The sequence below is a fragment of the Pleurodeles waltl genome, chromosome 5 (genome assembly GCF_031143425.1).
Source record: "Pleurodeles waltl isolate 20211129_DDA chromosome 5, aPleWal1.hap1.20221129, whole genome shotgun sequence".
NCBI lineage: Eukaryota > Metazoa > Chordata > Amphibia > Caudata > Salamandridae > Pleurodeles > Pleurodeles waltl.
This window is the reverse complement of record NC_090444.1, coordinates 608448559-608476297: the sequence shown is the minus strand read 5'-3', so window position 1 is coordinate 608476297 and position 27739 is coordinate 608448559. Positions and strand designations below refer to the sequence as shown.

Sequence of the window (27739 nt, the reverse complement as noted above, 5' to 3'; positions counted from 1 at the left end):
ATGTCTTCGGTTTCTGAGGTCTTGCAATTTTAAGACTGCTCTATCAGCTGAAAGAAGCTGTGATGATGAAAGCCACATTTTCTGCTTCACAGCTGATAGTGACGGTCTTGTAATGCCATATCTTCTGGGGCAATTGAGTTATCAAGATATAGGGCCTGATTTAGATGTTGGTGGTAACTGGTCCGCCACCACTATTTCGAGGGAAACCCTGTCCGCCAGCTTGGCAGTCCGCCTGCCATATTTAGGTGTTGGTGGTACCACAGACTTTACCCGCCCGAGTACCACCAACTCCGCTAAGGATTCCCTTCTACTGCGACGGCCCCAGAGGAAAAGAGGAAATTGTGGCTGGGGCAGTACTCCAACCACACATACCACCGTGCACATTAGGATGTGCCTTACTGCCAAGCAAAGTGTTGCGGTCTGACCTCCACTTCTGACTTGGTGGATGGGGAGAGAGGGAAAGGAGTGAAAACTCATTTTTTTCCCTATTCCTCTGCCGTTTCCGGCTGGACATGGCTGGACAACACCCTTTGTCGCTGCTGCCTCTGGACCACAGAGAAAACATGACCCCCTCTGTCACTGTACAATCCCCATTGTCTGTGTAAGTTGGGGGATCACTGCGCATGAGGGGACACATTGATACACAACACACATACACATCTGTCATTTTGGTGTCAGTATTCATTTCTGAATGAATGCTGGCACCACAGTGACGGGCCACTCACACCTTGCAACTCTGTCCATGTGTGCACAATGCAAGGGGACCTGTACCTGTCATGTTATGCTTCGAGTTGTGTGTGTGAGTCAGTACATGTATGTGTGTGTGAGCGATCGGCTGGTTGAGTTGGAGGGAACTGGAGTGGGTGATGTGGATGTGTGAGTATGTGTGCCACTGGCATATGACATTGGTGTTGTGTGTGTTGTGTTGTGTTGCTGGGTTCAACATTCAGGTGAGTTTTGTGTGGCGGTCGTTGTGATGTGTGTAGTTGTGATGTTGTGTGGGTGTATGTGTATGAGTGTGTAGTTATGTAGGATGTTGTGGTTCTATCGTGTGTGGGTGCAGTGTCAATAGTGTGCGTATGTTGTGTCATAGATTTACGTCAATGTGTGTTTGCGACATTTATTTGTTTTGGTGGAATGGCAGTGCCTAATGGTGTGTATTTGTTGTGTTGTGTGTGATGCAGGGAGACACATATGGCCTAGGTACAGTGTGTGTGTGTGTGTGTGTGTGACTTACCTGTATTCCATAGACAGTGCCATTGTCCAATGTCCCTTGGGTCGCACTATGTCCTTCTTTTGTAAGGAAACCACCGCCAGTACACCGCCTGCAGGACTGTAACATCTATATACGGCAGGTGGAACACCATCGACTTGACTGTCTTCTTAGGTCCACTGCCACATCGGTTTGACAGTAATACCGACAAGATCTAAATCAGGTCCATAGTTTTTTTAAGTTGCCAGACATCTTTCTTGACTGGTTAGCTCTACAGGCCTCGATTAGCTCTAACGATTGCTGGTGTTTGAGTATAAGAAAGTTTAATTAACTAGTATGCCACCTCTCATATCTATCAATAGCATGTTTTTTACTTTAGCGACTAAAACATAATGAAGACCAGTTGTTCCTACCACTTTGTCCTGATGAAGATTGATATCCGCTGTTGTGTTGAAAAATGTCAGCACATTCATATAAATAAGGGCCAAAATGTGTTTAATAAAATTACCTGATTTTCCATATTGGAGTATTGATTGTAAAATTATTCCTCGATTATTTGAACTTTTGTAAATGCTTACATTTATGTCTGTACATATCTGTGTGTTCACTTTGAGCACAGCACTGCACAATTGTCTGTACTGATCTCATATATTTGTTGAATTATTAAAATATTGTGATGAGTGAACTGTTTGTGTTTAATTATATTCATTCTCAGGTTGCAATTCTGTTTGATCTGTGTATTATGAAATAGTAAAGGAATACTGTTTTGAGTCTGCCTTGAGCGCTTTGGATTAATGGAAAATACCCCCTCCACAAGAGTTTCCTGTAATTGCTTAGGTCATTTACTGGCCAGTGCTACATTAAAACAATAAGAGACAAGCATCTAGGGCACCACCATCATGGGGGCCTTATTTGTCCCCTAGACACTATAGTTATAGATTGTTGCCACTTTGGGGGATGGAGCATTACAATGTCAATTAGCCGACTGTTACAGAAACTCATTCATCAGCTTGTTCATTGGTGAAATTCTAAAGATACAGCTACTAAATATTTTTTATTGCAAAACATATTTCTTTGTCCTAATGGTAAAGGGGTGATTTCACTACCTTGGGGAAAGGCTGCCTGGCATCCTCATCATGTGAAATTCCATCCAGATGCATTTTGTTAATTAACATTATTATCCTCATTTGTTTACAGATTGCAAAAAAAAGTTGTCTGAAATAGTGGGTGGCGAACATATTTTCCCTACTAATTGGTTCCTGTGTATTCTCTATAATGATTCCCTGTTACTCATGACAGTCATTAAAAGGCACATTATTATGCCATTGTTTACCGAAAGATGTTTTTGTTTTTCTCCAGTCTGAAAAAGACTCGTCTTGCACAGATCCATACTACTGCCTCTCTGACTTCGTAGCGCCAAAGAACTCTGGTGTTGTTGACTACATTGGCTTGTTTGCTGTCGCTTGCTTCGGAGTAGATGATCTGAGCAAAGAGTATGAGAACCAGTGTGACGACTACAGCAGCATCATGGTGAAAGCACTGGGAGACCGATTAGCAGAGGTATTGGAGCAGTGTTAAGTTTTCATTTTAGAAATACATTTTTCCTTTTGTTTTGTGGCATATCAGTGTGCTGATGCCTTTTTCATTGGATTGCTGTGAAATATTTGCTAGTCGGAATATGTTTATAATGCTTTGAAAGGTGATTCAGGTGTACATGTACAGTAGTACATGCTAGTAATTGTATCTGATAGAGACTTACAAGCTGCAGATTCCTTACCTTAGAATTTTCCTCAGGCGGCAGTCTGGATCCAGAGATTTTTCTCGAGCAGTACCACTGCATGCCGTCAAGTGGTGTTGGTTGGCTCCGCGTCTGTCGTTGGCATTGTGCGCACTGAATATGACGTTGCAGGTCGTATATAGGCGCCACCCCAGCGAGCTGGTATCAGTCCTTTTTTTTCCGTGCCAGCCAGCGCTGATCCAAAGAAGAGCTACTCCTCATTTGCTTTTTGACTGAACTTTTGTCGACTTTTGTTGAAACGTTTTGAGTGGTGGCACTTCTGGCACGTTGAGGATGTTTTTGCGTAAGCCCGGGTTCAAGCCCTGCTGATCCTGTTATCGGGCGATGTCCGTGACAGATTGCTTGTGATGTCTGGAGTGCGGCTATGACCCCAAGTCGTGCTCCGAGTGCTGGACCATAAATCCCAAGGCTTTGAGGGAGCTGTCCCTAAACTTCTGTCATCCCAGCACTCAGCTCTGGTTCGCTTTTGATCTTGGTTGAGAGAAAGGTCCAGAGAAGGGTCACGGAGCTCCCTTTCATCATTGCCCATTCCAAGTCCTTGGGGCAATCATGTAATTCGAGGCACAAGAAGAAGTTGAAGAAGATCAAGCATTATTTGACTTCTCCCCGTCCTTCGGCTGACGAGTCGTTGTTCGAGGCCTCTGTCAGTAGAGCCTGCGTCTCAGTCAACTCTGCACCTCCCCGAGTTTCCGGGAGGCGGAGCGACCCCTGCCCAACTTAGAGTTTTATTAGGCCATATGCCTTGTTTTTGGGAAGTCCAACTCTGCTGGTGTGCCTTTGGGCCCCGCAGGGTCAGAAGGAGCCCCCTCAACTTCTTTGCGGGCGGCTTTGGTCTCAGCTCCGGTGGTGGGGACACCCATGGATCCATTCCTGGATCCGAACCAGTGTCTGTTGTACCACCTTGATCTTTCCCGACACTGGTTCAGACTTCGATGCTCCCACACCGCCCATGCCTCCGGGTGGTGCCGAACCATCCTCATTGCTGACACGGAGCCACCTTGTTGTTGCTCGATGCCAACTCCAGTGCCGGTAGCGAGGTTCCCCCCATATCGGACCCTGACCCTTATTCCTATGGGTAGGGGTACAATGAGGAATAGAAGGCGTCACTAGATCCTTTAGAAAACCAGCTGGAAGACCCTATGGACTGGAATATGGACCTGGGTGAAAGTAGTGGTCTAGACACTTTCACTGACACTGGCATGCTTTCTTCTTCTACTGTGGCTACAGAAGAGGGAGTTTTCCTACTCCATGGTGGTGAGAGAGCAGCCGAGGTTTTGGGCCTTAAGTTGCCTTCAGTGGCTGTCAGGACTAACCTCCTGAGGTGCTTCAACCTGGGGCTTCATCCTCTGAACCCCTATTGCCCTTTAATGAAGCCCTCACTGATGTCCTGATGGCTTCCTGGTCCAAACATAGCACAGGGGCTCCTATGAACAGGACTATTTTCTGCCACCTCTGCTCGTCACCAACAGACCCAGCGTTTGTCACAACAGCCCACCCATGAGAACTTGGTTATCCAAGCCTCCACATCCCAAGGAATGTTCTCTTCCGCATCCCTGGACATGGAATCCAAGAGGCTGGACCAACATGGGAAGATGTTTTCTTCTGCCAGCCTGGCATTGTGGTCCGTGAACATCACAAGCCTTTTGGACAGTTATTTCCACATGCTGTGGGATATGGTTGCGCAAATGCTGCCACAGGTCCCGGAAGAGGACTGGGCTTTACCAGCGCAGGCGGTTGCTGATGGGAGAGGCACAGCAATGTTCACGATTTGATGTGGATTGGACATGACTGACTCACTGGGCAGATCAATTGCTTCGACTGTGGCCCTGCACTGTTGCGCCTGGTTGAGGATGTCTGATTTTTCGAGGGATGTCCAATCCACCCTTACGGACATGCCCTGTAATGGTACCGATCTCTTCATAGAGAAAGCTGTCTCTGCACTTGAGCGCTTCAAGGATTCTCGTGCTATGGCCAGTTCCTTGGGACTCACGGCTGCCCCTCACTCCCCTCCGTTCACTTTATGACCCTTTCACGGCTACAGAAGGGATGTCCGGCTAAGTCAATTTCCTTCCAGCCATGTGCTTTGTATGCTGCCCAGCCCCTGCTTGGCCGGGGATCCCACGTTGCCGTGGATCAGGAAGCCAGCGGTCTGGCCAATCCTCCGCACCCCTTCCACCCCACGCCCCCACAGAGGCCTCCAAACTTTCCTAGTCTGACCCTTCACCACCTAGGACCAGTCAGAGGCAGGATTCTCCATCACCTGCCCTGCTGGCAATCCATCACGTCAGACAGGTGGGTTTTGCAGATAGTCTGAAAGGGCTATTCCCTTACCTTCAAGACTACTCCTCCAGCCATGCCACCATCGTACGACTGAATGATGGAGAATCACTTGGTGCTTCTCCGCGAGGAGGTTATGGCTCTCTTGGCGATGGAAGCCTCAGAGAGGGTCCCTGTGCTAGAAGTAGGTCATGGTTGGTATTCCTGCTACTTTCTGGTTCCCAAAAAGGACAAGGGCCTTTGCCCTATCCTCGCCCTCCGGTCTCGCAATCTCCTTGTCAAAATGTTCCAAATGCTCTCTCCAGCTCAGGTTTTATCTGCCCTGGATCCAGGAGACTGGACTGTAGCATAGGTCTTGCAGGATGCTTACTTACACATTTCCATCCTGCCCGCCCACAGACATTACTTGCATTTCACTGCAAGCCACAAGCACTTTCAGTTTACTGTGCTCCCCTTCGCCCCTCGGGTGTTCACCAAGGTGATGGCGGTGTTTGCAGCTCATCTACGCAGGTTAGGAGTCTCAGTCTTTCCCTATCTCGACTACTTGCTGTTAAAGGTGGGCTTGTCCCAGACTGTCATCTCCCACCTCCAGTCTACGGCAGGACTCCTGTATTCACTGGGGTTCACTATCAATGTGCCAAGGTCACACCTGACTCCCTCTCAGATGCTTCCTTTCATCATAGCTGTTCTGGACACAGTGCAGTTTTGGGCCTTTCCTCCCGAAAAGAGAGTCCAGGATATTCAGGCTATGATTCCAATCTTTCAGCCTCTATCTTGGGTTTCAGTCAGACTGACTCTGAGGCTGCTGGGCCTCATGGCCTCCTGCATCCTTCCAGTGACACATGTCAGATGGTATATGTGGGCTGTTCAGTGGGACCTGAAGTTCCTGTGGACACAGCATCATGGAAATCTCTCTGACATGGTCCAGATCTCTGAGGGGACTGCGAAAGACCTGCAGTGGTGGATTTCAAATCCGCATTCGGTCAACAGCAGATCCCTCTCCCTTCCTCATCCAGATCTATCCATACTGATGGACGCATCACTTCTGGGGTGGGGTGGCCACATGGGAGAGGTGGAGATCGGAGGCCTCTGCTCTCCGACAGAGTATGGGCTCCATATCAATCTTCTGGAGCTCCGGGCGATAAAGCTTGCTTTGAATGCATTTCTTCCCTCTCTCAAAAGGAAAGTAGTGCAGGTGTTCATGGACAAAACTACCGCCATGTGGTACTGCAACAAACAGGGCTCCTGGACCATTTGCCAGGCGGCACTACGTCTCTGGGCATGGCTGACACATCAGGACATCACCCTGGTGGTTCAACATTTGGCAGGCTCTCTGAACACCAGAGCAGACGAACTCAGCCGTCGATGCACAGCTGATCACGAATGGCGTCTCCATCCGAAGGTGGCGCAAAGTCTCTTTCAGCAGTGGGGAAAGCTTTGGTTAGATATGTTCGCCTTCCCAGAGAATGCGCAATGTCTGCTGTTTTGTGCATTGGAGTTTCAAGGGCGGCGCTCGCTCGGAGACGCTTTTCGTCTCGAGTGAAACTCTGGCCTCTTTTATGCCTTTCCACCTATACCACTTCTGTCCAGAGTTCTCAAAAAGATCAGGAATGACCGGGCCAAAATCATCTTGGTGGCTCCGGACTGGGCACGGAAAATACGGTATCCAGAGCTATTGAGCATGGCCACAGATTCTCCACTCAGACTGCTCATTCGGGAGGATCTTTTGTCACAGCAGCAGGGGACGGTTCTCCACCCTAACCTGTCCAATCTCCGCCTTTTATACGTGGAAATTGAGCGGCAGCAGTTGATGGCTTTTGACCTTCCACCCGAAGTCTGTGAGTTGTCTTGGCAGCCAGGCTTCCCTCCACCAAAACGGTATACGCCTGTTGTTGACATAAATTTGTGGCATGGTGTACCAACAAATCTGTTGATCCCCTCTCTGTTCCTGTTTCTGAGATTCTTTTCTTCATTCTATCTTTAGCCCAGCAGGGCTTTGCTTTGGGCACCCTTAAAGGATAATTATCGGCTATTTCAGCCTTTCTTAGGTTGCTTGATCAGCCTTCTCTCTTTAAGTCTCCTGTTTATTTATTCCTTAAGGGTCTTCCCATTTGTTTCCTCCCGCTTCATTTATTATGCCTCAGTGGGACCTCAATCTTGTACTTACTTACTTAAGGTGTACTCCCTTTGAGCCAATGTTCAATTGTCCCTTACGGCTCCTTACTTACTGTTTTTCTTGTTGCCATCACTTCTGCTTGCAGAGTGAGTGAGCTTCAGGTTCTATCTTCTAAAGCCCCCATTTTTGTCTGTGCACCCTGACAAAGTAATGTTATGCACTAAGCTTCTTTCCTTCTATCTCAATCATACTAAAGATTTCCGGGTGGACGATCAACTCTTTGTTGGATATGTATGTGCAAAGAAAGGGAAGGTGGTGTAAAAACATACCGTCTCACGATTGGTACTTCTTTGCATCAAAATATGCTATGGTTTGGCCAACAAGCAACCCCCGGATAGCTTGCGCGTTCATTCTACCAGGGCAACAGCAGCTTCCACAGCGTTAGCACGCGGAGTTCCTATCCTGGATATCTGCCAGGCAGCAACATTGGCATCCCTGCACGTTTACTAAACGTTACTGCCTGGACAGTCAGGTCCGTAGGGACGGCTACTTCGGTCGTTCAGTCCTGCAGGACTTTCTAGAATGATCTTGGTTCGCAGCCCACCTCAGAGGTTGGCATTGCTTGGGTATCTATTCTAAGGTAAGGAATCTGCAACTAGAAGTCTCTATCAGATGTACAAGTTACTTACTTCGGTAACGATATATCTGGTAGAAACATAGTCTAGTTACAGATTCCTTACCGACCCACCCGTCCTCCCCGTTTGTGAACCGATTTCTAGAGACAGGGCTTCCCCATTCATGGCCTTAGCTCTGGTGCACCAATTTCAGGGTTCCTTGTGGCTCTGCACTTTGGCATGGAAAATTGTGAAAAGAAACTGATGTCACTGCGCTGAGGTGGCGTCTATGTACTACTCCCGACGTCATCACAGCGATTACGACGCCTGCGGAGTCGACCAGCGCCACCTACTGACGTGCAGGGGTATTTCACAAAGAAAAAATCTCAGAATCCAGTCTAACGCTTGGGGAAAATTCTAAGGTAAGGAATCTGCAACTAGAATATGTCTCTACCAGATATATCGTTACCAAAAGTAAGTCACTTGTACTTCAGCGAGGGTGTCCGGTCCCACCTAGGCACCCTCATGCTTATGTGAGATGGGCATTATTGGCAAAGCCCTATTAAGGCTTGTTGACATCCTGAACAGCCATACACAGATGATCATGCGGGGTTCATTTAAGTCGCATACCATTTTCATCAACAAGGGGTGCCTCAGGGCTCATCATTGAGCCCTACGTTATTTAACATGTACATGGCCCCCCTTGCCCAGATTGTGAAATGCTGTGGCACTGAAGTCACATCATACGCGGATGATACCCAGCTAATCATCCTGTTTGGCCAGGACATGGATGGGGTTAAATACTGTTTCAAAGATTGTATGAGAAGGATTATTGCCTGGGTGACAGCAAATTGTCTCTAACTGAACAGCGACAAAACGGAGATACTCCTGTTCCATAATTCTCATCAACTTTGGTCACCTGACTTGTGGCCGCTCAAATTCGGTGCATTCCTGTCTCCCAGGCAAGCTGTGAAAAATCGGGGCATCAAACTTGGCCAGGCCCGACCCATGAAAGATCATATCTCTGCAGTTTGTGTGGCTTGCTTTGTTACCATGCAGCTACTGAAGAATGTATTTCCATTACTACCATCCTCTATGGGGAAAACTCTGGTCCAAGCCCTAGTTATAAGGCAGTTGGGCTATGATAATGCTCTGCTTATGGCTGCAAATGACACCTTACTGTCCAAACTTCAGGTGGTGCAAAATACCGCTCCTTGCCTGGTTTGCAACATTCCGGACGGCTCTCCTTCAGCTCTGTAGGAAGCTGGCTCTGTATATACTATAGCAAAATGAGATATACTGTGCGCAGAGTCCAGGGTTTCCCCAGAGGCTTAAAAGAGGCTAAAGTAGATAATACTAACGCACTCTTTTGTGGTAGTGTGGTCAAGCAGTTAGGCTTATCCAGAGGGTAGTGCAAAGCATTTTTTGCACACACTCCTACAACAGAAGAAGCACACACTCAATGACTTAACTCCAGACCAATTGTTTTTATATAGAAAAAATATATTTTGTTAATTTATTTCTAGAACCACAAGATTCAAGTTGCAGGTAAGTAAATCAATAAATACGTATTTCACATATGAATCAATATTACTTTGTTTGGATTAAATAAATTATGCAGTTTAAGAATAAATGGCAATAATCTGTTTTAAAAGTTGACACTGCAATTTTCAGAAACAGTTCCTGGGTGAAGAAATGTTAGTACGATTTACAGGTAAGTACTTGACTTACAGTTCCTGTCTCTGGGGGTCAGGAAGTCCACAGGTCAGGGTTCAAGTTAACCCAAAATATCCACCACCAGCAACACGGGGCCTGCCAGGTGCAGAGGTCAAAGTTGAGGCAAATTTAACATGGGCTCCTTTGGAGACTGGGGGCACATGGTTTCAGATCTGGTGGCGGGTAAGTACCTACGTCTTCGGAGGGCAGACCTGGGGAGTTTAGTGGAGCACCGGTTGGGCCACAAGTAAGCACCAAACACACACCGCCAGAGGCACAGGGGCGGATGGGTGCAGGGTACAAACAGAGCGTTGGGCTCCCTATGCTTTCTTATGAGGGGACCCCCAGGGGTCACTTTGATGCTGCAGGCTGGATCCAGGGAGTCTGTGTCGGAAACCCACAGGCTTGACAGGTAGGAGGGGCGTCCGCTGAACGTTGCTGCACCGGAGGGCGAGTTACCCAAGGCCAAGGGGCTGTGGGTTCAGTGGACTTTTAGGCAACGGGTATCTTCTTCTGGAACTTTCATGGTCAGGCGGGTTGTCTGGATTCACACTGCAGATGTCGTCGTGGGGCAGGAGAAGTCAGCCCAGGGTGGGCATTTGCTTGGAATCGCCTGGGGATCCTCTCTAGTTGGTTGTGCCACCTGGACACGGGCTGTGGGCGTCGGGTGCAGAGTGGTCAGGACTCGCAGATCAGGGGAGGCTCTGGAGTCCTTAGATGGAGTTTTTTTCTGGACAGGGCCGCTGTCCATGGGAGTTCTTGGTCCTCTGTGATGAAGGCTGTCCTCTGGAAGCTTGGCAGTGGTTGCTGGACCCGCAGGATGTGTCGTCTTCTTTTGCAGATCCTCTGAAGCCAGAGACAGGCCGGTAGGACTGGGGCCAACTCAGTTTTTATCTTCCTTCTTCTCTCCTGGGGTTTCAGCTTAGCAATCCTTCTTCTTTCTTCTTTTTTCTTGTGAGGTTGCCAGGAATCTGACGAACTGGGTTCAGGGGAGCCCTTAAATCCTGGATTTAGGGGTGCTGCAGGGGTCAGAGGGCAGTAGCCAATGGCTACAGTCCCTGAGGGTGGCTACACCCTTCCTGTGTTCACTCCCTTTGGGGAGGGGGACACAAACCTAAACCCTATTGGTCCCTGTCCTCCAAACTAAGATGGAGGATTTTGCAGGGAGGGGGTCACTATAGCTCTGGACACCTTAGGGGTGGTGCCAGCTGAAGTGGTCACTCCTCCTTGCTTTTCCTAAGTTTCCCGGCAAAGAAAGTGGGGCTTTGTCCAGGGGGCTGGCATCTCTACTAGCTGGCATGCCCTTTGAGGCTCACCACCAGGTGTTACAGTTCCTGCAGGGGGGAGGTGTGAAGCACCTCCAGCCAGAGCAGGCTTTGTTTCTGGCCTCAGAGAGCAGAAAGGCCCTCACCCCATGGGGTTAGAAACTTGACTGCTAGTGGCTGGCTGGCACAGACCAGTCAGTCTATACTGGAGGATTGGGTAAAATACAGACTTTTTTGAATAAATCCAACACTGGCATCACTGTGGGTTTATTGTGCTGGGAAGTTTGATACCAAACATACCAGTATTCAGTCAAGCCATTATGGAGCTATGGAGTTCATAATCACAAACCCCCTGACCATATATTTAATATGCCCGCACAGCACTTACAATGTCTTAGAATGGACTTAGACACTGTAGGGGCATATTGTTCATGCAGCTGTGCCCTCACCTGTGGTATAGTGCACCCTGCCTTAGGGCTGTAAGGCCTGTTAGAGGGGTGACTTACCTATGCCACAGGCAGTGTTTGGTGGACATGGCACCCTAAGAGGGATGCCATGTCGACTTTGCCTTTTTCTCCCCACCAACACACACAATCTTTAATGGCAGTTGACATGTGTTTGGTGCTGGGTCCCATAAGGTGGCACAACACATGCTGCAGCCCTTAGGGGCTCTCCCTGGCCACAGGGCCCTTGATACCACTGGTACCTTGTACAAGGGATTTATCTGTGTGCCAGGGGTATGCCAATTGTGGATCCAATGGTATAGTTTTAGGGAAAGAATGTTGGTGCTGGGGCCTGGTTAGCAGGATCCCAGAACACTCAACAAAAGTGTGGGGGGGTGTAAGCTGCAACAAGTGCCAGTTTCCTTCAGGCTCCTACTCTGAAAGCCCTACATTGGTTTCCGGTTAGGAAGCAAACGGTTTTCAAGCTCTCCTGCCTCTTCCACAAGTCTTTGATGGGTAGAGGCCCAACTTACTTAACGGATAAATTGCGCCACTACCATCCCGCCTCATCCCTTAGATCTAGTGACAAAGTGCTTCTGACCACTTCCTGTATCCATACTTCCAGATTCGTCAGCAGAGCTTTTTTATTAATTGCCCCGTCTGCCTGGAATCAATTTCCTCACCATCTCTGCAGCTGCTCAAACTTTTTCTAAGTTTAAAAAACGTCTGAAGACCTGACTGTTTTAGTCTGTTGAAGGCTCCTGTGTTGGGCTAAGTGCTGAGATACACCTTCAGGTGTGCATCGCTTGTTATATTAAGTGGGAATAACATAGCATAACAATACCCAACACTTTACTTCTGATTTAAAAGCATAGGCAGTGTTTTATAAGCACAGGACCTTGGTAATAACATTAGTCCATATCCAAAGGATCCAGACACTCATGCCTTAGATAGAAACCCTTTTGTCTGGTAGATAAAACATTCTTTTACAGCAAAACATGATGACTGCATGGTTTCTGTACTTCTATTACAGAAGGGAAATTCACCTAAATTTAGCAGAAGTATCCATCTATTGGAAGCTAATGCCATGTCCCAGTACCTGTGTATAACTAGAAATGTGAATGACATTATGCATGACTGGGTCATTTTGAATAAAAGCTTTTTGGGGGAGCCAGAGAGCCCGAAGCATTGGTACAGCTCTGGTGGCTAGGGCCCATTAACTGTACATTATCACACCAAAGGCTGACATTGCTAGCTCAGACTTCAAGAAGGGGCACAACAGACTGTAGAGCTCCTGCCCATGCCACTGGCGAATGTGGTACAGGAGTGCTTAATCCGGAGCTTGCGTAGCCAAAGCGCCACACCGGCGGGGAGGCAAGATGGCGACCATGTAACTGCAGAGGCCCTTGTACAGAAGCGCCAGAGAAACTACCCTACTGCAGAGCTTGATATCGCTCTCTGATTTTTTGGTTGCACACCTGCCTGAGTCTGGCTTTCTGTGTTTGTGGCGACTCCCCCTTCAGATACACGAGGGTGAGTGGCTGCGTGTCTCGTTCGGTGTGCTGATTCCCTAGCATGGCGGCATGTGACGGACACGGGGAAGGAAGAAGCTGGGAGGTGCCTAGCACCTTCTCGTGCACCGCTATGCTTATGGGGGGCCTTCCTACCAACCTGAGTGGTGGCGGACCGCAGCTCTACAAAAAACGAGTCAGCATGTAGGTAGGTGCTGAGAACGGCCGGGCAGAAGCCGCAAGGGGAGGCACTGACTACTGGCGAGCCGCTGACGGAGGAGAGGCCCTGCGTGCGCCCATAGTGACCGGCTGTTCCTGGAGGGCCTGGACTGGCTAGGCACCACCACACTACAACCTGGCAAGCCAATTAATGGAGTTGGGCGCTCACTCACAATATTAGGGGAACCAGCCGCACGCTCACAACTTGTAAGAGATGAACTTGCCCAGTGGTGTGGTCCCCCAAAATCATTGCTCTTTCACGTCCGCCGCGCAGCCAGCCATACACTCAGGGCTGGGAGCATTTCTGGAAAACCGTCCCCCGCCAACAATGCAGGACCAGAATGCAACGGTGATGAACATCCACTGAGGTGGAAACGAGGGTACAGGGGGCTCCCGTGTACCACTGGCAATATCCCCAAAACGACAGAGGCTGAAACAGAGACGCCAGCAAATTTACAGCATTACTAGTGCATGGGACACAGGGCGGATTAGGGCTGCGCAACTGCCTAACAACTGCTCCGTTTGGCGGCTTCGTCCCTAACTGACTGTACTTAGAGGCATGAGAACAGCAGAACTGGGCCACAGACATAATCCTTCCCAGATCCAAGCAGGCATACAGTGGACTTCGAGATACCCTTGCCAATATGCACTGAACTCACTAACATATATTGCACCCCCTAACTTCCTGTAAGAATTGGCTCCTGAATCCCAGCCCACCACAGAACTCTCCCTAGAGGCCAGTTTAATGATGATGCAACAAAGCCTGCAATTAATTGATAGTAAAATTGACTCTCTTAACATCTGTATTTGACCATATGGCGGCCAGACTCGACAAACACACAGCGCGGCTATCTGCAATGGAACAACGAGTCTCAGATGTAGAAGTTAACCTGCAGTCTACCAGTTCCAAATACCAAGCTATGGAGAAGATGCTGGCAGTAATACAGGCCAAAAATGAAGCCCTTGAGGCGAGGTCCCACCGAAATGACCTCCGATTCACTGGCATACCAGAGTCGACCAACACAGGCCCAATGGACCGTTTTGTGGAGACTTTACTGAGGGAGATCTTTGGAGCAGAGAATCTGTCCAGTGTTCTGGTGGTGGAGGGTGCCCACAGGTCGCTGGCGGGTGAGCCCCCTCCAGAGGCGACCCAGCGTCCCATCATAGTGAGTATGAAAATTACTGGGACCGATTTACAGTGCTCCGCATGTCACATGAGACGGGAGAAATACAACACCAGGGAAACACAGTAGTATTCTACCGGAGTTTACATTGGCAGTGCAGGCTTCAAGACGAGAATTCACCTCAGTAAAAAATAAATTAAACCAGTTGGGAATCAAATATGCCATGGTATATCCAGCCAAGCTCTGAATTGAACATTGGGGCTGGAAAAAATAGTAGCATCTCCTAAAGCAGCCTTTAGACTATGTCAAAACTTTCACCGCCCATCGGAGAGATACAATAGCAGTGGACCTGGAAGACCCAGAGGACTAGCACAATTGAGGGGGAACTACCAAGATACTACCCAATATGGAACTGGTACATGAATGAAATAACGCTCCCCAACTCCATCACTCTGCAACACGTCCATATCTGCTTGACATAGCACTTGAATGACTAGAATTCACACTGCAGATCAGAAACGCAACACTCTCAGCCGAGTGGGGAAATAGTTGAATGGAGTGAGGACTCAGTGAAATACTTAAGGATATGGGTGCATAGAGACCCAAACCGAGAAACCAGGTCAAATAATGTACAGCAATCTTGAAGCTTGAAAAACAGATGACTAGATAGGCACGTCTTCCACTATCGTTGGCGGGTAGGATGACCGTAATAAAAATGATCACCCTTCCCAAATTTTTATACATGTTCGTTAACATACTCATTAAACTAACACAGTAATTTTTTAGAACACTCCACACACATCTCATAACTTTCACTTGGGCGGGGAAACAGCCCGGAATAAAGTGGGACACACGCTCACATATGACCAAGGCAGATTCAACGCTCCCGACTTTTACCTATATTACCAGCGTGCTCAAGCGCATTTTGCCCATTATTGGCTATGACAGCTGCGATAAGTCTCGCACCTGGCCATTGAAGCCGGTGATGTCCACCCCATCCCACGGTCGGTTATATTAACGCATCGGAGGCCATTGAAAACTCCAAAGGAGATAAACACAATGGACTGTATGGCAGTGGCTTGGAAGCACCTGGGAACCTGGGCAGACAAATTCCCACTCTATGCCCCAGCCCTGCCATTGCTATTTCACCCTGACCTATCAGTCACGCACGAAAAAGGCACAGTGACGCTTTAAAAAAGACCAATGGCTGAGGACAATGGGAGATCTATATATAAAAGGGAAAGTTATAGCGCTTGCCACAATCACAAAAGCAAACTGCGCTAATGCCTTTTACATACTTCCGACTGAGAACCGCCATGAAAGCTCTGTACCCATTGTTTCCAACAGAACCTCTTACACTATGTGCATTGCAGGCACTGCTAACTAGTTCCTTACCATACAGACTGGTAACCCAGTTATATACAGCGTCTCAAAAAGATATACAGTTGATAAACACCCGGCTTTCGAAAAATGGAACGAATTGTTAGACACACCCCTAAGCCCTGAAGAGTTGCAATCTTGTTGTGCATTTACAGGGATGCTCACAACCAATTGTAATCTAAGAATTATCCATTTTAAATACCTGCAACAAATATATTATACACCATTGAGATTATTCAGATATGACCTCAGGGAGAGCGCTGATTGTGTAAGATGTGGAATGGGAGATGCAGGGTTTAGGCATATGGCGTGGAGCTGTGTGAAAGTATGAATTATGGGAGCGAGTTATCAGGATACTTACAGAAATGATCTCTGAAAAACTAGAATGTACACCCAAACTGTGCGTGCTCGGTCTGACCAAATCTTTACACCCATCTAACTGCAAATTAGTGGCAACAGCCCCAATGCTGGCAAAAAGAAGAGTAGCAATACATTGGAATAATAGTATGGCCCATAAAGTGCCTCAGTGGCTGAAGGACTTGTCTTAATGCCGGGACCAACTGGAACAACATGCTGAGGAACTACCACAGAGCTCCAGGCCAAGGGATATCTGGGGTCCTTAGACAGTGTTCCTATTGGCTAGATGTATTGAAGAATAGAGATATGTCAAATCAGTAATATGCGATGAACTCTGTCTACAATAAGAAAATGACACCTGTCTGACTGACATAAGTCAATCTGTAAAGTAATGCACAATGCTATTGTTAAAATGTGAAGTGATGATGACCTAATACATAGTGGTAATTGTTGCATAACTGTGATAACATGAAAACCAATGAAAAGATTATAAAAAAAGAATATAAGCATCTCTATAGTTATTTATAGAAATCAATGGAATATAGATTCTGATTTTTGAATCCTACTGTCTCTCTTCTACCTTTAAAAAAATCTATTTCTTGGTTATGACCTCCTGCTGGGGTGTGTGGGAACTCTTCATTTGCATGCATGTTTCTCAAATAAAATCAAGAGTACAGTTCTCTTCAATGTTAAGTCATACATTTTCTTCGACCAATTGGTAATCACATACCATTTGTTTGCATTCAATTCCTTGTCATGCCATTTCCTCGTGGGTATTCCTTCGTGGACTGGAGTTTCACTGTACACCATCTAATCATTTGGCAGTTCATTGCAGTTCATGCAGTTAAAATAAGGATAAAGGGTTAGGGATACAGGGATTGGGAGTTAACAGAAAGGGGTTAAGTATAAAAGGATACGTGATTACCAGTAAGAGGTTATGGCTAAGGGGGTAGATGGTAGTGGTTGAATGATACTGATAAGGGGTTCAGGCTAAGTACTAAAGGTAGGTGTTAAAGGTAAGGCATTAAGGGATTAAAGGTAATGGATTCGGATAAGGGGCTAGGTGTAAGCAGGCAAGTGTTTAGGGTAAGAGGTAAATCGGATGAGGATAGTGATTAAAGATAAGGGGATATTAGTATCGGTAAAGGACTGAGGGTATGGGCTTAAGGGTTAGGAGAATGTGATAATGTGGTAAGGGTAATGGTAAGGGGTTTGGTAAGGATGCAAGGCATTAAGGGGTAAAGTATAAAGGGGTAATGTTAAGGGATGAAGCAAAAGGGGAAGAGGTTAAGAGCAAGTGATTGAGAATAAGGAGTGAGGGTAGTGGGGCAGCGCCTTATGAACAGGAGGTAAGGGTAAGGGCTAAGGGTGTGGGGGTAATGAGTAAGTAAATAAGGGTACAGGTAAAGCACAACATGTTAATGATAGGCAGGGGTAACTGGTTATGGGATGATTTAAGAGTAAGGGAACATGAGAAAAAGGCCAAAGATGTGGTAAAGAGTAAGAGAGGAAGGAATGAGGATAGTGGGTTAAAGGGAAGGAGTGAAGAGGTGTCAGTTGAGGTGACGGGTATGAGGTGGGGTTAAGGGTAGGAGTACAGGTTTAAGGATGAGCGCAAGTGAATAGGGGTAAAGAGGTTAAGGGTAGGGAAGCAGTAGGTTATGGGTTAAGGATAAGAGGTAAAGTGAAATGGGCTAAGTTAAGAGTAAGGATTTATGGGTGACAGGTAAATATGACAGAGTAAGGGGTTAACAATAATGGGTTTACAGGTAAAGCGTTACAGTGGTAGTAAGGGAAAGAAATTAGGGTAAGGAGTTAAGGGTAAGGGTTTTAGGTGGTTTAGGGATATAGATAGATAGGTTTAGGGGATTTGGTAACGGTAACATTATTTAAAAAATAATATAGCAGAATTCAATTAATTATTTAGAATAATCTAAGGAAAAGGTTGCATGATAAACATACAAATGATGAGATGGTAATGATTAAATAGTAAACATGGGCTTATTTACAGAAAGAAGAAGAAATGGTAAATGAGGAAAAAAAACTATAATGCGATTGTAGGCAAACAAGTAGTAGGTGAAGAAACAGTATGCATTCTCAGGTTTATTGAGCATGACATAAAAAGGAAATGAATTCAAACAATAGTATGTTCCCACAAGTTATTTAAGCTGGGAGTACTGTTTTTATAGTACAGACTGTTAGCAAAAAAAACTTGTGTATTCACAGCCAGGCACCATTAATTGTTTGCCTTGTGTTTGCTTTCATGGCAAAGGCATTTGCGGAGGAGCTTCATGAAAGGGTTCGAAAAGAGTTCTGGAGTTACTGCAGCAGTGAACATCTGGATGTTTCTGAACTTCGCAAGATCTGCTACGAAGGCATTCGACCTGCACCAGGCTACCCAAGCCAGCCTGACCACTCAGAGAAACTGACTATGTGGAAATTGGCAAACATTGAAGAGAAAACTGGTAATATGTCTGTCACTGACAGGACAAGTATAATAGATTGCTAATTTTCCATTGATTGCTAGTATTTATTGCCAAGTGGTCTAATGTCACGAGACCCACCTTGAGGCATTTCTAGATTTTTAGCCTGAAGAGCCCTTGCATTCTGACACTTATATATATATATTTTTCTCATTGTACTTTTGGAACTTTATGTCCCAATTTCAGTGGTGATGTTGGCTGGAACAAGTACTTTGAGCCAGTGGTTTCAGGTGTGGCCCACAGGCACTCTTTTTGGAAACAAGCACTTCTTTTCCTCACTAGACTGATCCAGAGCAAGAGAGAGAGAAAACACAAAAGGAGAAAAGAAGGAGGAAGAGAAAGACAAAAAATAGTGACAAAGGAAGGATGAATAAGAACCTGAAGGAGTGAGATAAAGAGGCAGGTTGTGTCTGGTGCTGAATTTAAAGAGGTTTAGGTGGAATGAAGACTACACAGACTTGGTATTTGCACCCTGATGTTCAGTAGTGCCGGCTATGGGCATTTCAGCAACACTTTGGGCCCCAGCACATATTCCTTTACAAATTAAGCGCTGGCTAAAGGTAACTCTTATGATGGCATGGTCCCATTTGGAGGCTAATCTACTGCACAGTGTATGAAGTATGTAAGCAAAGCTATATGGTTGTGGTTTACTTAATAACAAGATGGACTGTTGGCATTGAAGAGTCTCCTTACTCATTCAAATAATTAGTCAGTACAATTTAGTAACACTGAATCAAAAGCTTTTGATGTATACTCCTAATTGCAGATTCCTCATCTTTATAACATTTCCAGGGTGGTAAGCATGATCTGGAGGATTTTTCAGCATAGCTTCTGTGTACTGATAGGTAACGTTATATAGTTTTGGATCGACTCTTCTCCAAGCCATAAGTGACAACCGTGACTGTATATAGGTGCCACCAGATTGCGTTGACATCAGTTCCTTTCTTTCTATGCATTTGTACATAGATCTAGAGGTAGCTTCTATTTTTTTTCATCCCTTGACAATCTTTTTTCTTCTAAATTGTACTAGTGTGCAAGGGAATGTGTCCCCCTTCTAAGACTACAGGCTTTACAGCTTATAGCGACTGTCGCAAACAAGTGTCTGTGACAGATCCCTATGAGGCATGCCTCTGGTTTTGGGGTTGTGCAGAAAATGTGCCCTGATGAACCCAAACATGATCCAGGACCACAATGCCAAACTGTACATTACTGAGCACCGACAGAAGTGACTCAAAGACACGGACACGTTCCCGCTCTAAGGAGCAGTCATGCAACAGATCTTCATCGTGCTCCAAGTCTTCGGGTAAGTAGAAAAAAGAAAATGTAGCACATGAAGTACAGACGTGTGTCATACCAGCCTTGCCACTCTCTGCATGAGAAGTCTTGGGGATGTCAAGGTTCCCAACTGTCTCACTACCTGTTCCCCATTGAAAAGCTAATTCTGCAGTAAAATTTCGATATAACCAGAGTTCCCAGGTCTATCGGTGACACCAGAGCATAATGAGACTTTTAAGGAGGCTATCACGTTTTTGGCAACTTGTCAGTTCCGTCTGGTGCACCTTCGGACCCAGTGGCTCCTTGGGTGACTCCAACTGTATTACTGCCAGCAGGTCTGCTAAGCCGAATCCGTCTTGACCTTGGCCAAAGCTGCATGCTTGCTCAGTTGTTACGCACCTGGACCCATTCTTTCTGTCTCCAACAAGACACTACCTTTACCTAGAGCTCATCCTCCAGTATTTTAACAACGACTCTTGTGGTGGGACTCTAACCAAAGCCAGCCAGCCTTTGGTGATGTAAGTAATGATTGAGACAAATGGTCCCCACAATAGGATGATGACAGTTTTTACATGGACCTGCAAGAAGCTGGGTACCTCCCCAGACTTGGGTTTGGTTCCCCACCCAGTACAGCCACGGAAGAATCAGTTTTCCTCACCATGGTTAATAGAAGGGCATCCAAAGTCCTAGACTTACAACTGCCTTTAGTTGAAGTAAAAATTGAAATGCTCTGAGAAATGCTGCAATCTAGACAATCCTCATCAGAACTTCTGCTGCCATTCAACAAGGGCCTAACTGACACTGTCACGGACGTTTGGTCCTGGCCTTGCACTTGTCTGCCAGTGAACATACAAGTGGCTCATCGCCATAGGCCGGCTTCTGACTGGTGACCCTGGCTTTCTCACGCAGCATCCTGCTCCAGCGAGCCTGGGGGTTCAGGCCTCCACCAGGCAACTTAACCTCAGTTCCGTCACTACAACCCTGCCAGACAGTGAGGTGTAGAGAATAGAGGCTTTTGAGAAGAGGATATTTTCATTAGCTTTCTTTGTCCTCAAATCATTTAATAACAGTTGTTTGCTGTGACAATACTCCAGCACATTATGGAACCCAGTTGCAGAAATTTTACCTGCTGTCCCAGAGAAATTGCGAGCGAATTTTGGCACAAACCATTCACATGCAGGATGTGGCCAAGAATGCTCTGGCTTGGACACAATAGACTACTTGGACGGAGAGGTCCTTCGTATCATGGTGATCCGCATGGATGAGAGCGACGGCTCTGCAGATGATGTTAAAGCGTCACTCATTGATATGCTTTTTGACTAACCTCTTTGAAGAGCGGACTAGCTCTGCCCTGGAGCCCTTTGAAGAGAGCAGAGCAACATCATGTATTGTCTGTATTTTCAGACCCTTAAGACCGTATTGATAACAGCATTTCTGGCTTCTTTGAGGCATTGCTAGGGGTTTAGGCTTCAGGCAACGTCAAGGCCCGCCACCCTGCCAAATGTTAACCCTTTTCATTTGGACTCATGGTAGGAGATCTAGCAGGCAGCACTCAAGGACAACAAAGATCCCAGTCCCACAGTCCCCTGCAGCAGCTTCAAGCCACTTTTGTTTACCCTTAAACGTCATATGACTATTCTGTGGGAGGTGGGATCACTTATTTTCTCCTCGGATGACAAGCAATAACATCCAACAGTTGGGTCCTGTGTATAGTTAACGGGGCAACACCTGCCTTTCTATCCCGCCACCTATTCCACCTACATTACAGCAGCATTTGGAGAACCATTTGTCCATTTTACATCAGGAAGTCCAGGCTTTTCTGGAGAAGGATGAGTTAGAAAGAAGTCGGAAATGGGTGCTACTCCTGCTATTTCATAGTGCAGAATAAGGACAGAGGCCTTCACCCTATTTCTTCAACTTCTTCTTATGGAAAGACATGTTCAAGATACATTGGCCCTGGTTCTCTCTGCTCCTAATCTAGGAGACTAGATGGTGGTGTTGGTCCTGCAGGGCAACTGTTTTCCATGACTCCATCCTACAGGCCTACAGATGCATTTTCAGTTTGCTGTGCTCCCTTCTCCCCACTAATGCTCGATGGCACAAAGCTTTTGGTGGTGCTTGCTGCTTAACTTCTGAGGTCTTGAGTATTAGTTTTACCCTGCCTTCACTGCTGGTTTCTGAAAGCGAGCTCGCCTAAGTCAGTCTTAGACCACCCCCAGACAACAGCAAACCTCCATACGTCTTTGGAGTTCACGATCAATGTGCTGAAGTCATACCTCACTTCTTTGCGGAGGCTCCCTTTCATCGGGCCATTCTGCATACTGTGAATTTTCGAGCCTTCTCTCCAGAACGGCGAGTCCAAGACATTATTTATATAATCTTGATGTTTCTGCCTGAGTCCTGGGTCTCATTAAGGATGGCACAGAGGCTTCTGGGACTACTGGGCTCAATCATCTTTCTTATTGATCATGCTACATGGCATGTGTGGCCTCCACAGTGGGATTCTGAGTTCTCAGTGGTCCCAGCCTCCCACTCCAAACCACCTTACTCCAAGCCACACCATTCAAATCCACCCACACCAATCCAGTCCTTGCCACACCAATAAATCCAACCCAATCCAATCCACTCCACATATTCCAATCCTCCCCATGCCATTCCAATTCAACCCACTCCAGTCTGGTCCACCACATTCCAGTCCAATCCACCTCACTCCAAAGCGTTACACCCCAATCCAATGCACCTCATTCCAATCCACCCCACCCCAATTCAATCCACCCCAATCAAGTCCACCCCACTCCAGTCCAATCCACCCCACTCCAATCCAACCCTCCCCACTCCGCTCCAATCCACCAGACTCCTGTCCAATCCACCCTAGTTCAGTCCAGTCCAGTCAACCTCTCTCCAATACACCGCTTCACTCCAGTTCACCCCACCCCACCCCATTCCAGTCCACCCACTCAACTAATTTAATTCACCCCACTATAGTCCAATCTGCCCCACTCTACTCCAATCCCAACCCACCCCACCTTAGTTCAGTCCATCCCACTCCAATCCATCCAGCCCACCCCACTCCAATCCATCTACTCCACTCCATCTCATCCCATTCCACCCCAGTCCAGTCCACCCCACTCCAATCCGTTGAATCCAGTCCACCCCACTCCAGTGCAGTCCACTCCACTCCAGTCTACTCCACTCCAGTCTAAACGACCCCACAAAAAAAAAAAAATCCAATCCACTCCACCCTAATCCAATCTACCCCACTCTAGTCTTATCATTTCAGTCCATCCACCCATCCCAATCCAGTCACCACCCCACACCAATCCATCCACTATACTCCAATCCAATCCACCCCACCCACTACCTCAATCAACTCCAACTCACTTCCCCCTATTCCACCCCACGCACGACACTGCCACTGAACCATTGAACACTTCTCTCCTCCACTCAACTCTGCGACACTCTACTACCCCTACTCCGCTCTACAACACTCTACTCCCCCACTCCGCTCTATGAAACTCCATGCCACTAACTTTTAGCGATGCTGAACAGCAGCCACACTGATGTCCAACAAGGCAAAAACAGATTGCCAATAGCTCTAGTATAGGCGAGACCTATTGACTTTGCCAATGCTTGTGATGTTACAGTGCCCCTGAATGCGTAGAGATAATTTGTTGCATTTGGTTAAACCTTAAGAATTCTTTACCTAAGTGCATCATAGTTAAACCAGCAGATGTCCTCATGATATACTGATATTTTAACTCCAAGACAAGTAGTAACAAACATTGGCATAGCCAATAGGTTTCACCATTTCGACCTTATATGTGCTATAAATGCAATTAAAAACTCATATGGATAAAGTTAGTTATAAAATATTTCGTCCAATTGTCTTCTGAGGTCGTATTTATTGATTTAAAAAATTGACAAGACCTTTCGGAATTCTTTTAGATTATTATTTTTTGATTTGTGTCTTTTTATTTTAATGTGCAAGCAGGATGTTCAACTAGCAGCTATGATTGCATAGAACCACAAACAGCTAACTGAGGTTAGGTGGCCAGAGCGTGGTTGTAGGGGCATGGCTGCCTCCAACATTACCTCACATCCCAGCCGTTGTCTGTTCACAGGAAATGTGCAGTGTGTTGTAAGAGCCTGATTGAGTGGTGTGCACGATTGTGCTGGTGTAGGCATGTAGGCATCCGTGAAAAGTATGATGGTAATCAATATTAGTTAGTTGTCAAGCAGACCAGGCAATGAAAGGATGATGCTTTGCAAATATTTGAGCTTCTTACACAGGTTAACTTTTGCAAGCACTAACGTGTCTAAAGATGAGTACAGCACTGTCTCCAGGCAAGTAAATGTTTGGAGTTTGGCCGAGGCACAGCAGAGGGGGGCGGAGCAGAAGACCAGAGCGTGTTTTGTGTAAGAGGAGAGCCATGGCAGGACGTCATGCAACACTACGGACTGTGAAACGAGGGGCTTCAAAGACAGTGGCCCCAGCGGCTGGTGTCTGGTGTCTCTGCCCCCTGTCTGCTGGTACAGCGCAGCCAGGGGGCATGGGGGCATCAGTATTGCCAGGCAGCTTATGGAAAACAGGGCACTGAAAGGAAAGTGGGGAGTGTATAAAGAGAGCACAAGAGTGGTGAAAAGACACACACAGCAGACAACCAATTCATCAGCTTAATGCCACAAAGGTGCAACAGCGTGCCCGCTGTAATTGTTAAAAAAAAAATAATGAGCTGTGTTAAACTCACTGACTTTGAAGGGCAGTTTATTTGACATGCTGAAGCTGGTGCAGGAGACTGAACAGAGGCAGCATGGTGCAAATAGTACCTGGGACGGAAAGCGAGTAAAGGTGGGCCAGTTCCCTTTAAGAAGCCTCTTGTCATTTACATACAGGGCTGTTGGACACAAACAACAAACTTGCAATGCATTTACTCCGCAAGAGTATCTTCAGAGCGAGGGGGATTTGTACATTTAAAAAAAAGTACATGTGGAGTAGAAGGACACTGAGCGGTAGCCAATGGCAGTGACCGGAAGGAGTACTTGGTCCCGAATCCACCCGACTGCATGGACAGCAGGACGGCAAAGCAGCAGAGATCAGGAAGTGAAAACAGACGATGTACTGGCCAATCAGAAGCACGTAAACTAGAGCAACGCTGGATTAAGCCAGTGGTAGTTTCCGGTAAGTAAGGGTGGGTTCTAACACCTTTTTAAGATTTTTTTCATCAACAAAAAATTTGCAAGCACACATGCTGACGAAACCTAGAAAAGTGACATAACGAGGGTCAATCGGGCAGCTGTTTGTTATGATACAGAACTTGTGTCTTGCTTGAGTTAAGAAGATACCCAGAGGCTTTTCCAAATTTGGATGCTGTGTTTTCCATTGCTGGAATTGCAAGGAGAGATGTATGGAGTAAATATAAAAATATTATCCGCAAATGGTGCGAGTTTGCAAGGTTGACCATTAACACACAGTGGACAAGGGTGCGGAGACCCTCCTCATAATGGCAGCACCCGCCCTCTGTGTCAGCATCGCAGGCATGATTGGACCCAATTATTCCACCATTGGGGAGTGCACGGGGAAGGCACCTTCATAGGCTGAAATTCAAATCCTGAGCTGGTTCCTGCCAACGTAGGCAGACAAACTCAAACAGTGCCCCGCTTGAGCGCCAGCAGGTCCAGCTCCATTTCTGCCTCAGGGCTTGGGGAACCAGCACCTCCGACATCTACCCGCAACTGGACTGATCAGCTCAGCCCTTGAATGGATGAGGTGCACCAGGCCTCCTTCGGCACACCAGGTCGGTGGCCACAGCAACTTTTTCTAGCTTAGTCAAAGTGATAGGTGGGGGAAGGGAAGAGCATCACCCCTGGTCCTGCAGCAGGACTGTGGCAGCCCGGTCAGACTGCCCAAGAGAATCTTTAGGTTTCAGGTGGACCCACTGGAGTGTGTGACTTTTATTGTGGGACGTATGTGGGGCGGCTGCACAGATTCTTGGCCGGAATGCACGGTGACATTGGGCTCAGGATTCGCAACTCTATCACACTGCCTCGAATGGTCTGTCTGTCCAGATCTCATGTGTTTCAGCGTTGTCTGCTGGGAACAGGATGATACAGGGCTTATGCCAGAGCCCTCTCAAAATGCATCTGCTATATTGGCCCTCAAAGCCGTGTCCCCCAACACTTAGTGAGAGTGAGCCAACTACAACCCCCTCAATTTTCCCAGGGTTGAAGGTGACGAATTAGCCACCTTCCTCAATATTTCCAAAGTGTGCGGGACGCTTTACACCCCATGTCACCTTACCGAAGGCTGATGAAGAGGAATTTGCCCCTCACCTTGCCTAAGGGGAAAGGGATGCTTAATATCATTACAAGAGGTTCATCCATCCAAACATTAACAGTTAAATGCCAGTAAGTCCCAACTCCATTACAGTGCCAGTGAAGAAATGAGTGCCAGTGATCACCATCTGTACAAATTAGGTACTACATACTCCTCATTCCGCCCCAGCAACCCCTACCAGAATGCACTGCTCTGAACAGCACACATACTTTTAACATTTTGCATCATAGCAATAATGTTTTATATTTTGCATCATAACGATAATGTTCTTTCAGCTGGAGATTTTTGGGGCATTTAGTGTTTTTTCAAAGTGGTTGATCTCCGCGTGTGGGGGAAGAAGCTTTTCTGACCCCTTTTTCTTTTGCTGATGCGATCTGGAGTGTGTTATGCCCACTTTGGTGCTCCACAGGGGTGATTGACTTGTTACCTCCCAGCCTAATTATTGTGAACGTTAAATGGGTTGTAAGTTGTCTCTGCAGGGTTGTTTTGTTCACAGTGTGAATGCAGTTTTTTATGGCCCTCCACCTAAACAGTGTAGGCTTGATTTTTTTTTTTTCTTTTTGGCTCGTATTTTAGAGCACACCTGCTGACCCTCCCTTTACGGCGTTCTAGGGGGATTGTTGGGTGGGGAGCGATGTTCTACTCTAGGAAAATGATCTCCTAGTGCTTATTCTATTGTATAATCACATCCAACCTCAAGGGTGCCACCATTGTGGTGCCGGAGTCCCAGAGCCACTCCAACACCTCTTATGTAGCCACTTGCTATCTGGGTGCTCTTTCAGAAGGTGATGAATCTGCAGAGGAATGCATCAACCCAAAAGATGATTTCTAAATATCAGTCATTTGTTACTCAGGTCGCTGTTCACAATCAGCTGAACTTCACTTTGTTGCATATCAGCAAATTGTATATGATTTCCAGAAACAGCATGTTTTAAACATCTGAAATATAAACCCAACTTATGTTTTGTAGTAAGTACCCTGACCAGTCTCCTTTCCATTATCTCTTACAGGCATTGTGTTAACAGAGTCCCTTGCAATGACACCTGCTGCTGCAGTATCTGGTCTGTATTTCTCCAACCCGAAGTCCAAATACTTTGCTGTTGGTAAAATTTCAAAGGATCAGGTAATTTTCTTACAAATCAATTGATGACATAAAGCTGTAACTGTTTCTAGCTACATGTTAATGTATTTTGTCAGTGATGTGCTAATACCTCTGTAGCCCATCATTCTCCAGATGAAACCAAAATGTCACAATTGTTCAGCACTGCTATTTTATGTGTGTGTGTAATCGAAAGAGAAGGCAAAACCACGTGGTTAAGTTCAGCAAGGGGTGTTATTATTAGTAATGATGTATGCTATGGTAATGTAAAATAACTGTGAATTACGAAATCGACAAGGCTTGAAACATTGCACAAAAACCATTACACTATTCAATACTTTGTTTCATACCTAAAAGATATAGAAACTATGGGCTTTATTTAGAGATTGTCGCACATTACATTGTGTCACAAACGTGGCAGATATCCTGGCCACCATATTTCGAGTTCATTATAACGTATGGCCTTTAAAAACAGCAAACTAGATATTCGACACATTTGATGTAGTATCCCATCG

At 46.5% G+C, this 27739-nt stretch overlaps 1 protein-coding gene across 1 annotated transcript in view; it reads left to right on the top strand.

Moving 5' to 3' along the window:
- The window catches only part of MTR (5-methyltetrahydrofolate-homocysteine methyltransferase), a 484998-nt gene that overhangs the window by 437665 nt on the left and 19594 nt on the right, over positions 1–27739 (top strand). The window contains exons 30-32 of the mRNA XM_069234453.1: positions 2573–2773; positions 18306–18498; positions 27136–27248. Of these exons, the coding sequence (XP_069090554.1) occupies positions 2573–2773; positions 18306–18498; positions 27136–27248 (507 nt within the window). The remainder of the gene's footprint in view (positions 1–2572; positions 2774–18305; positions 18499–27135; positions 27249–27739) is intronic.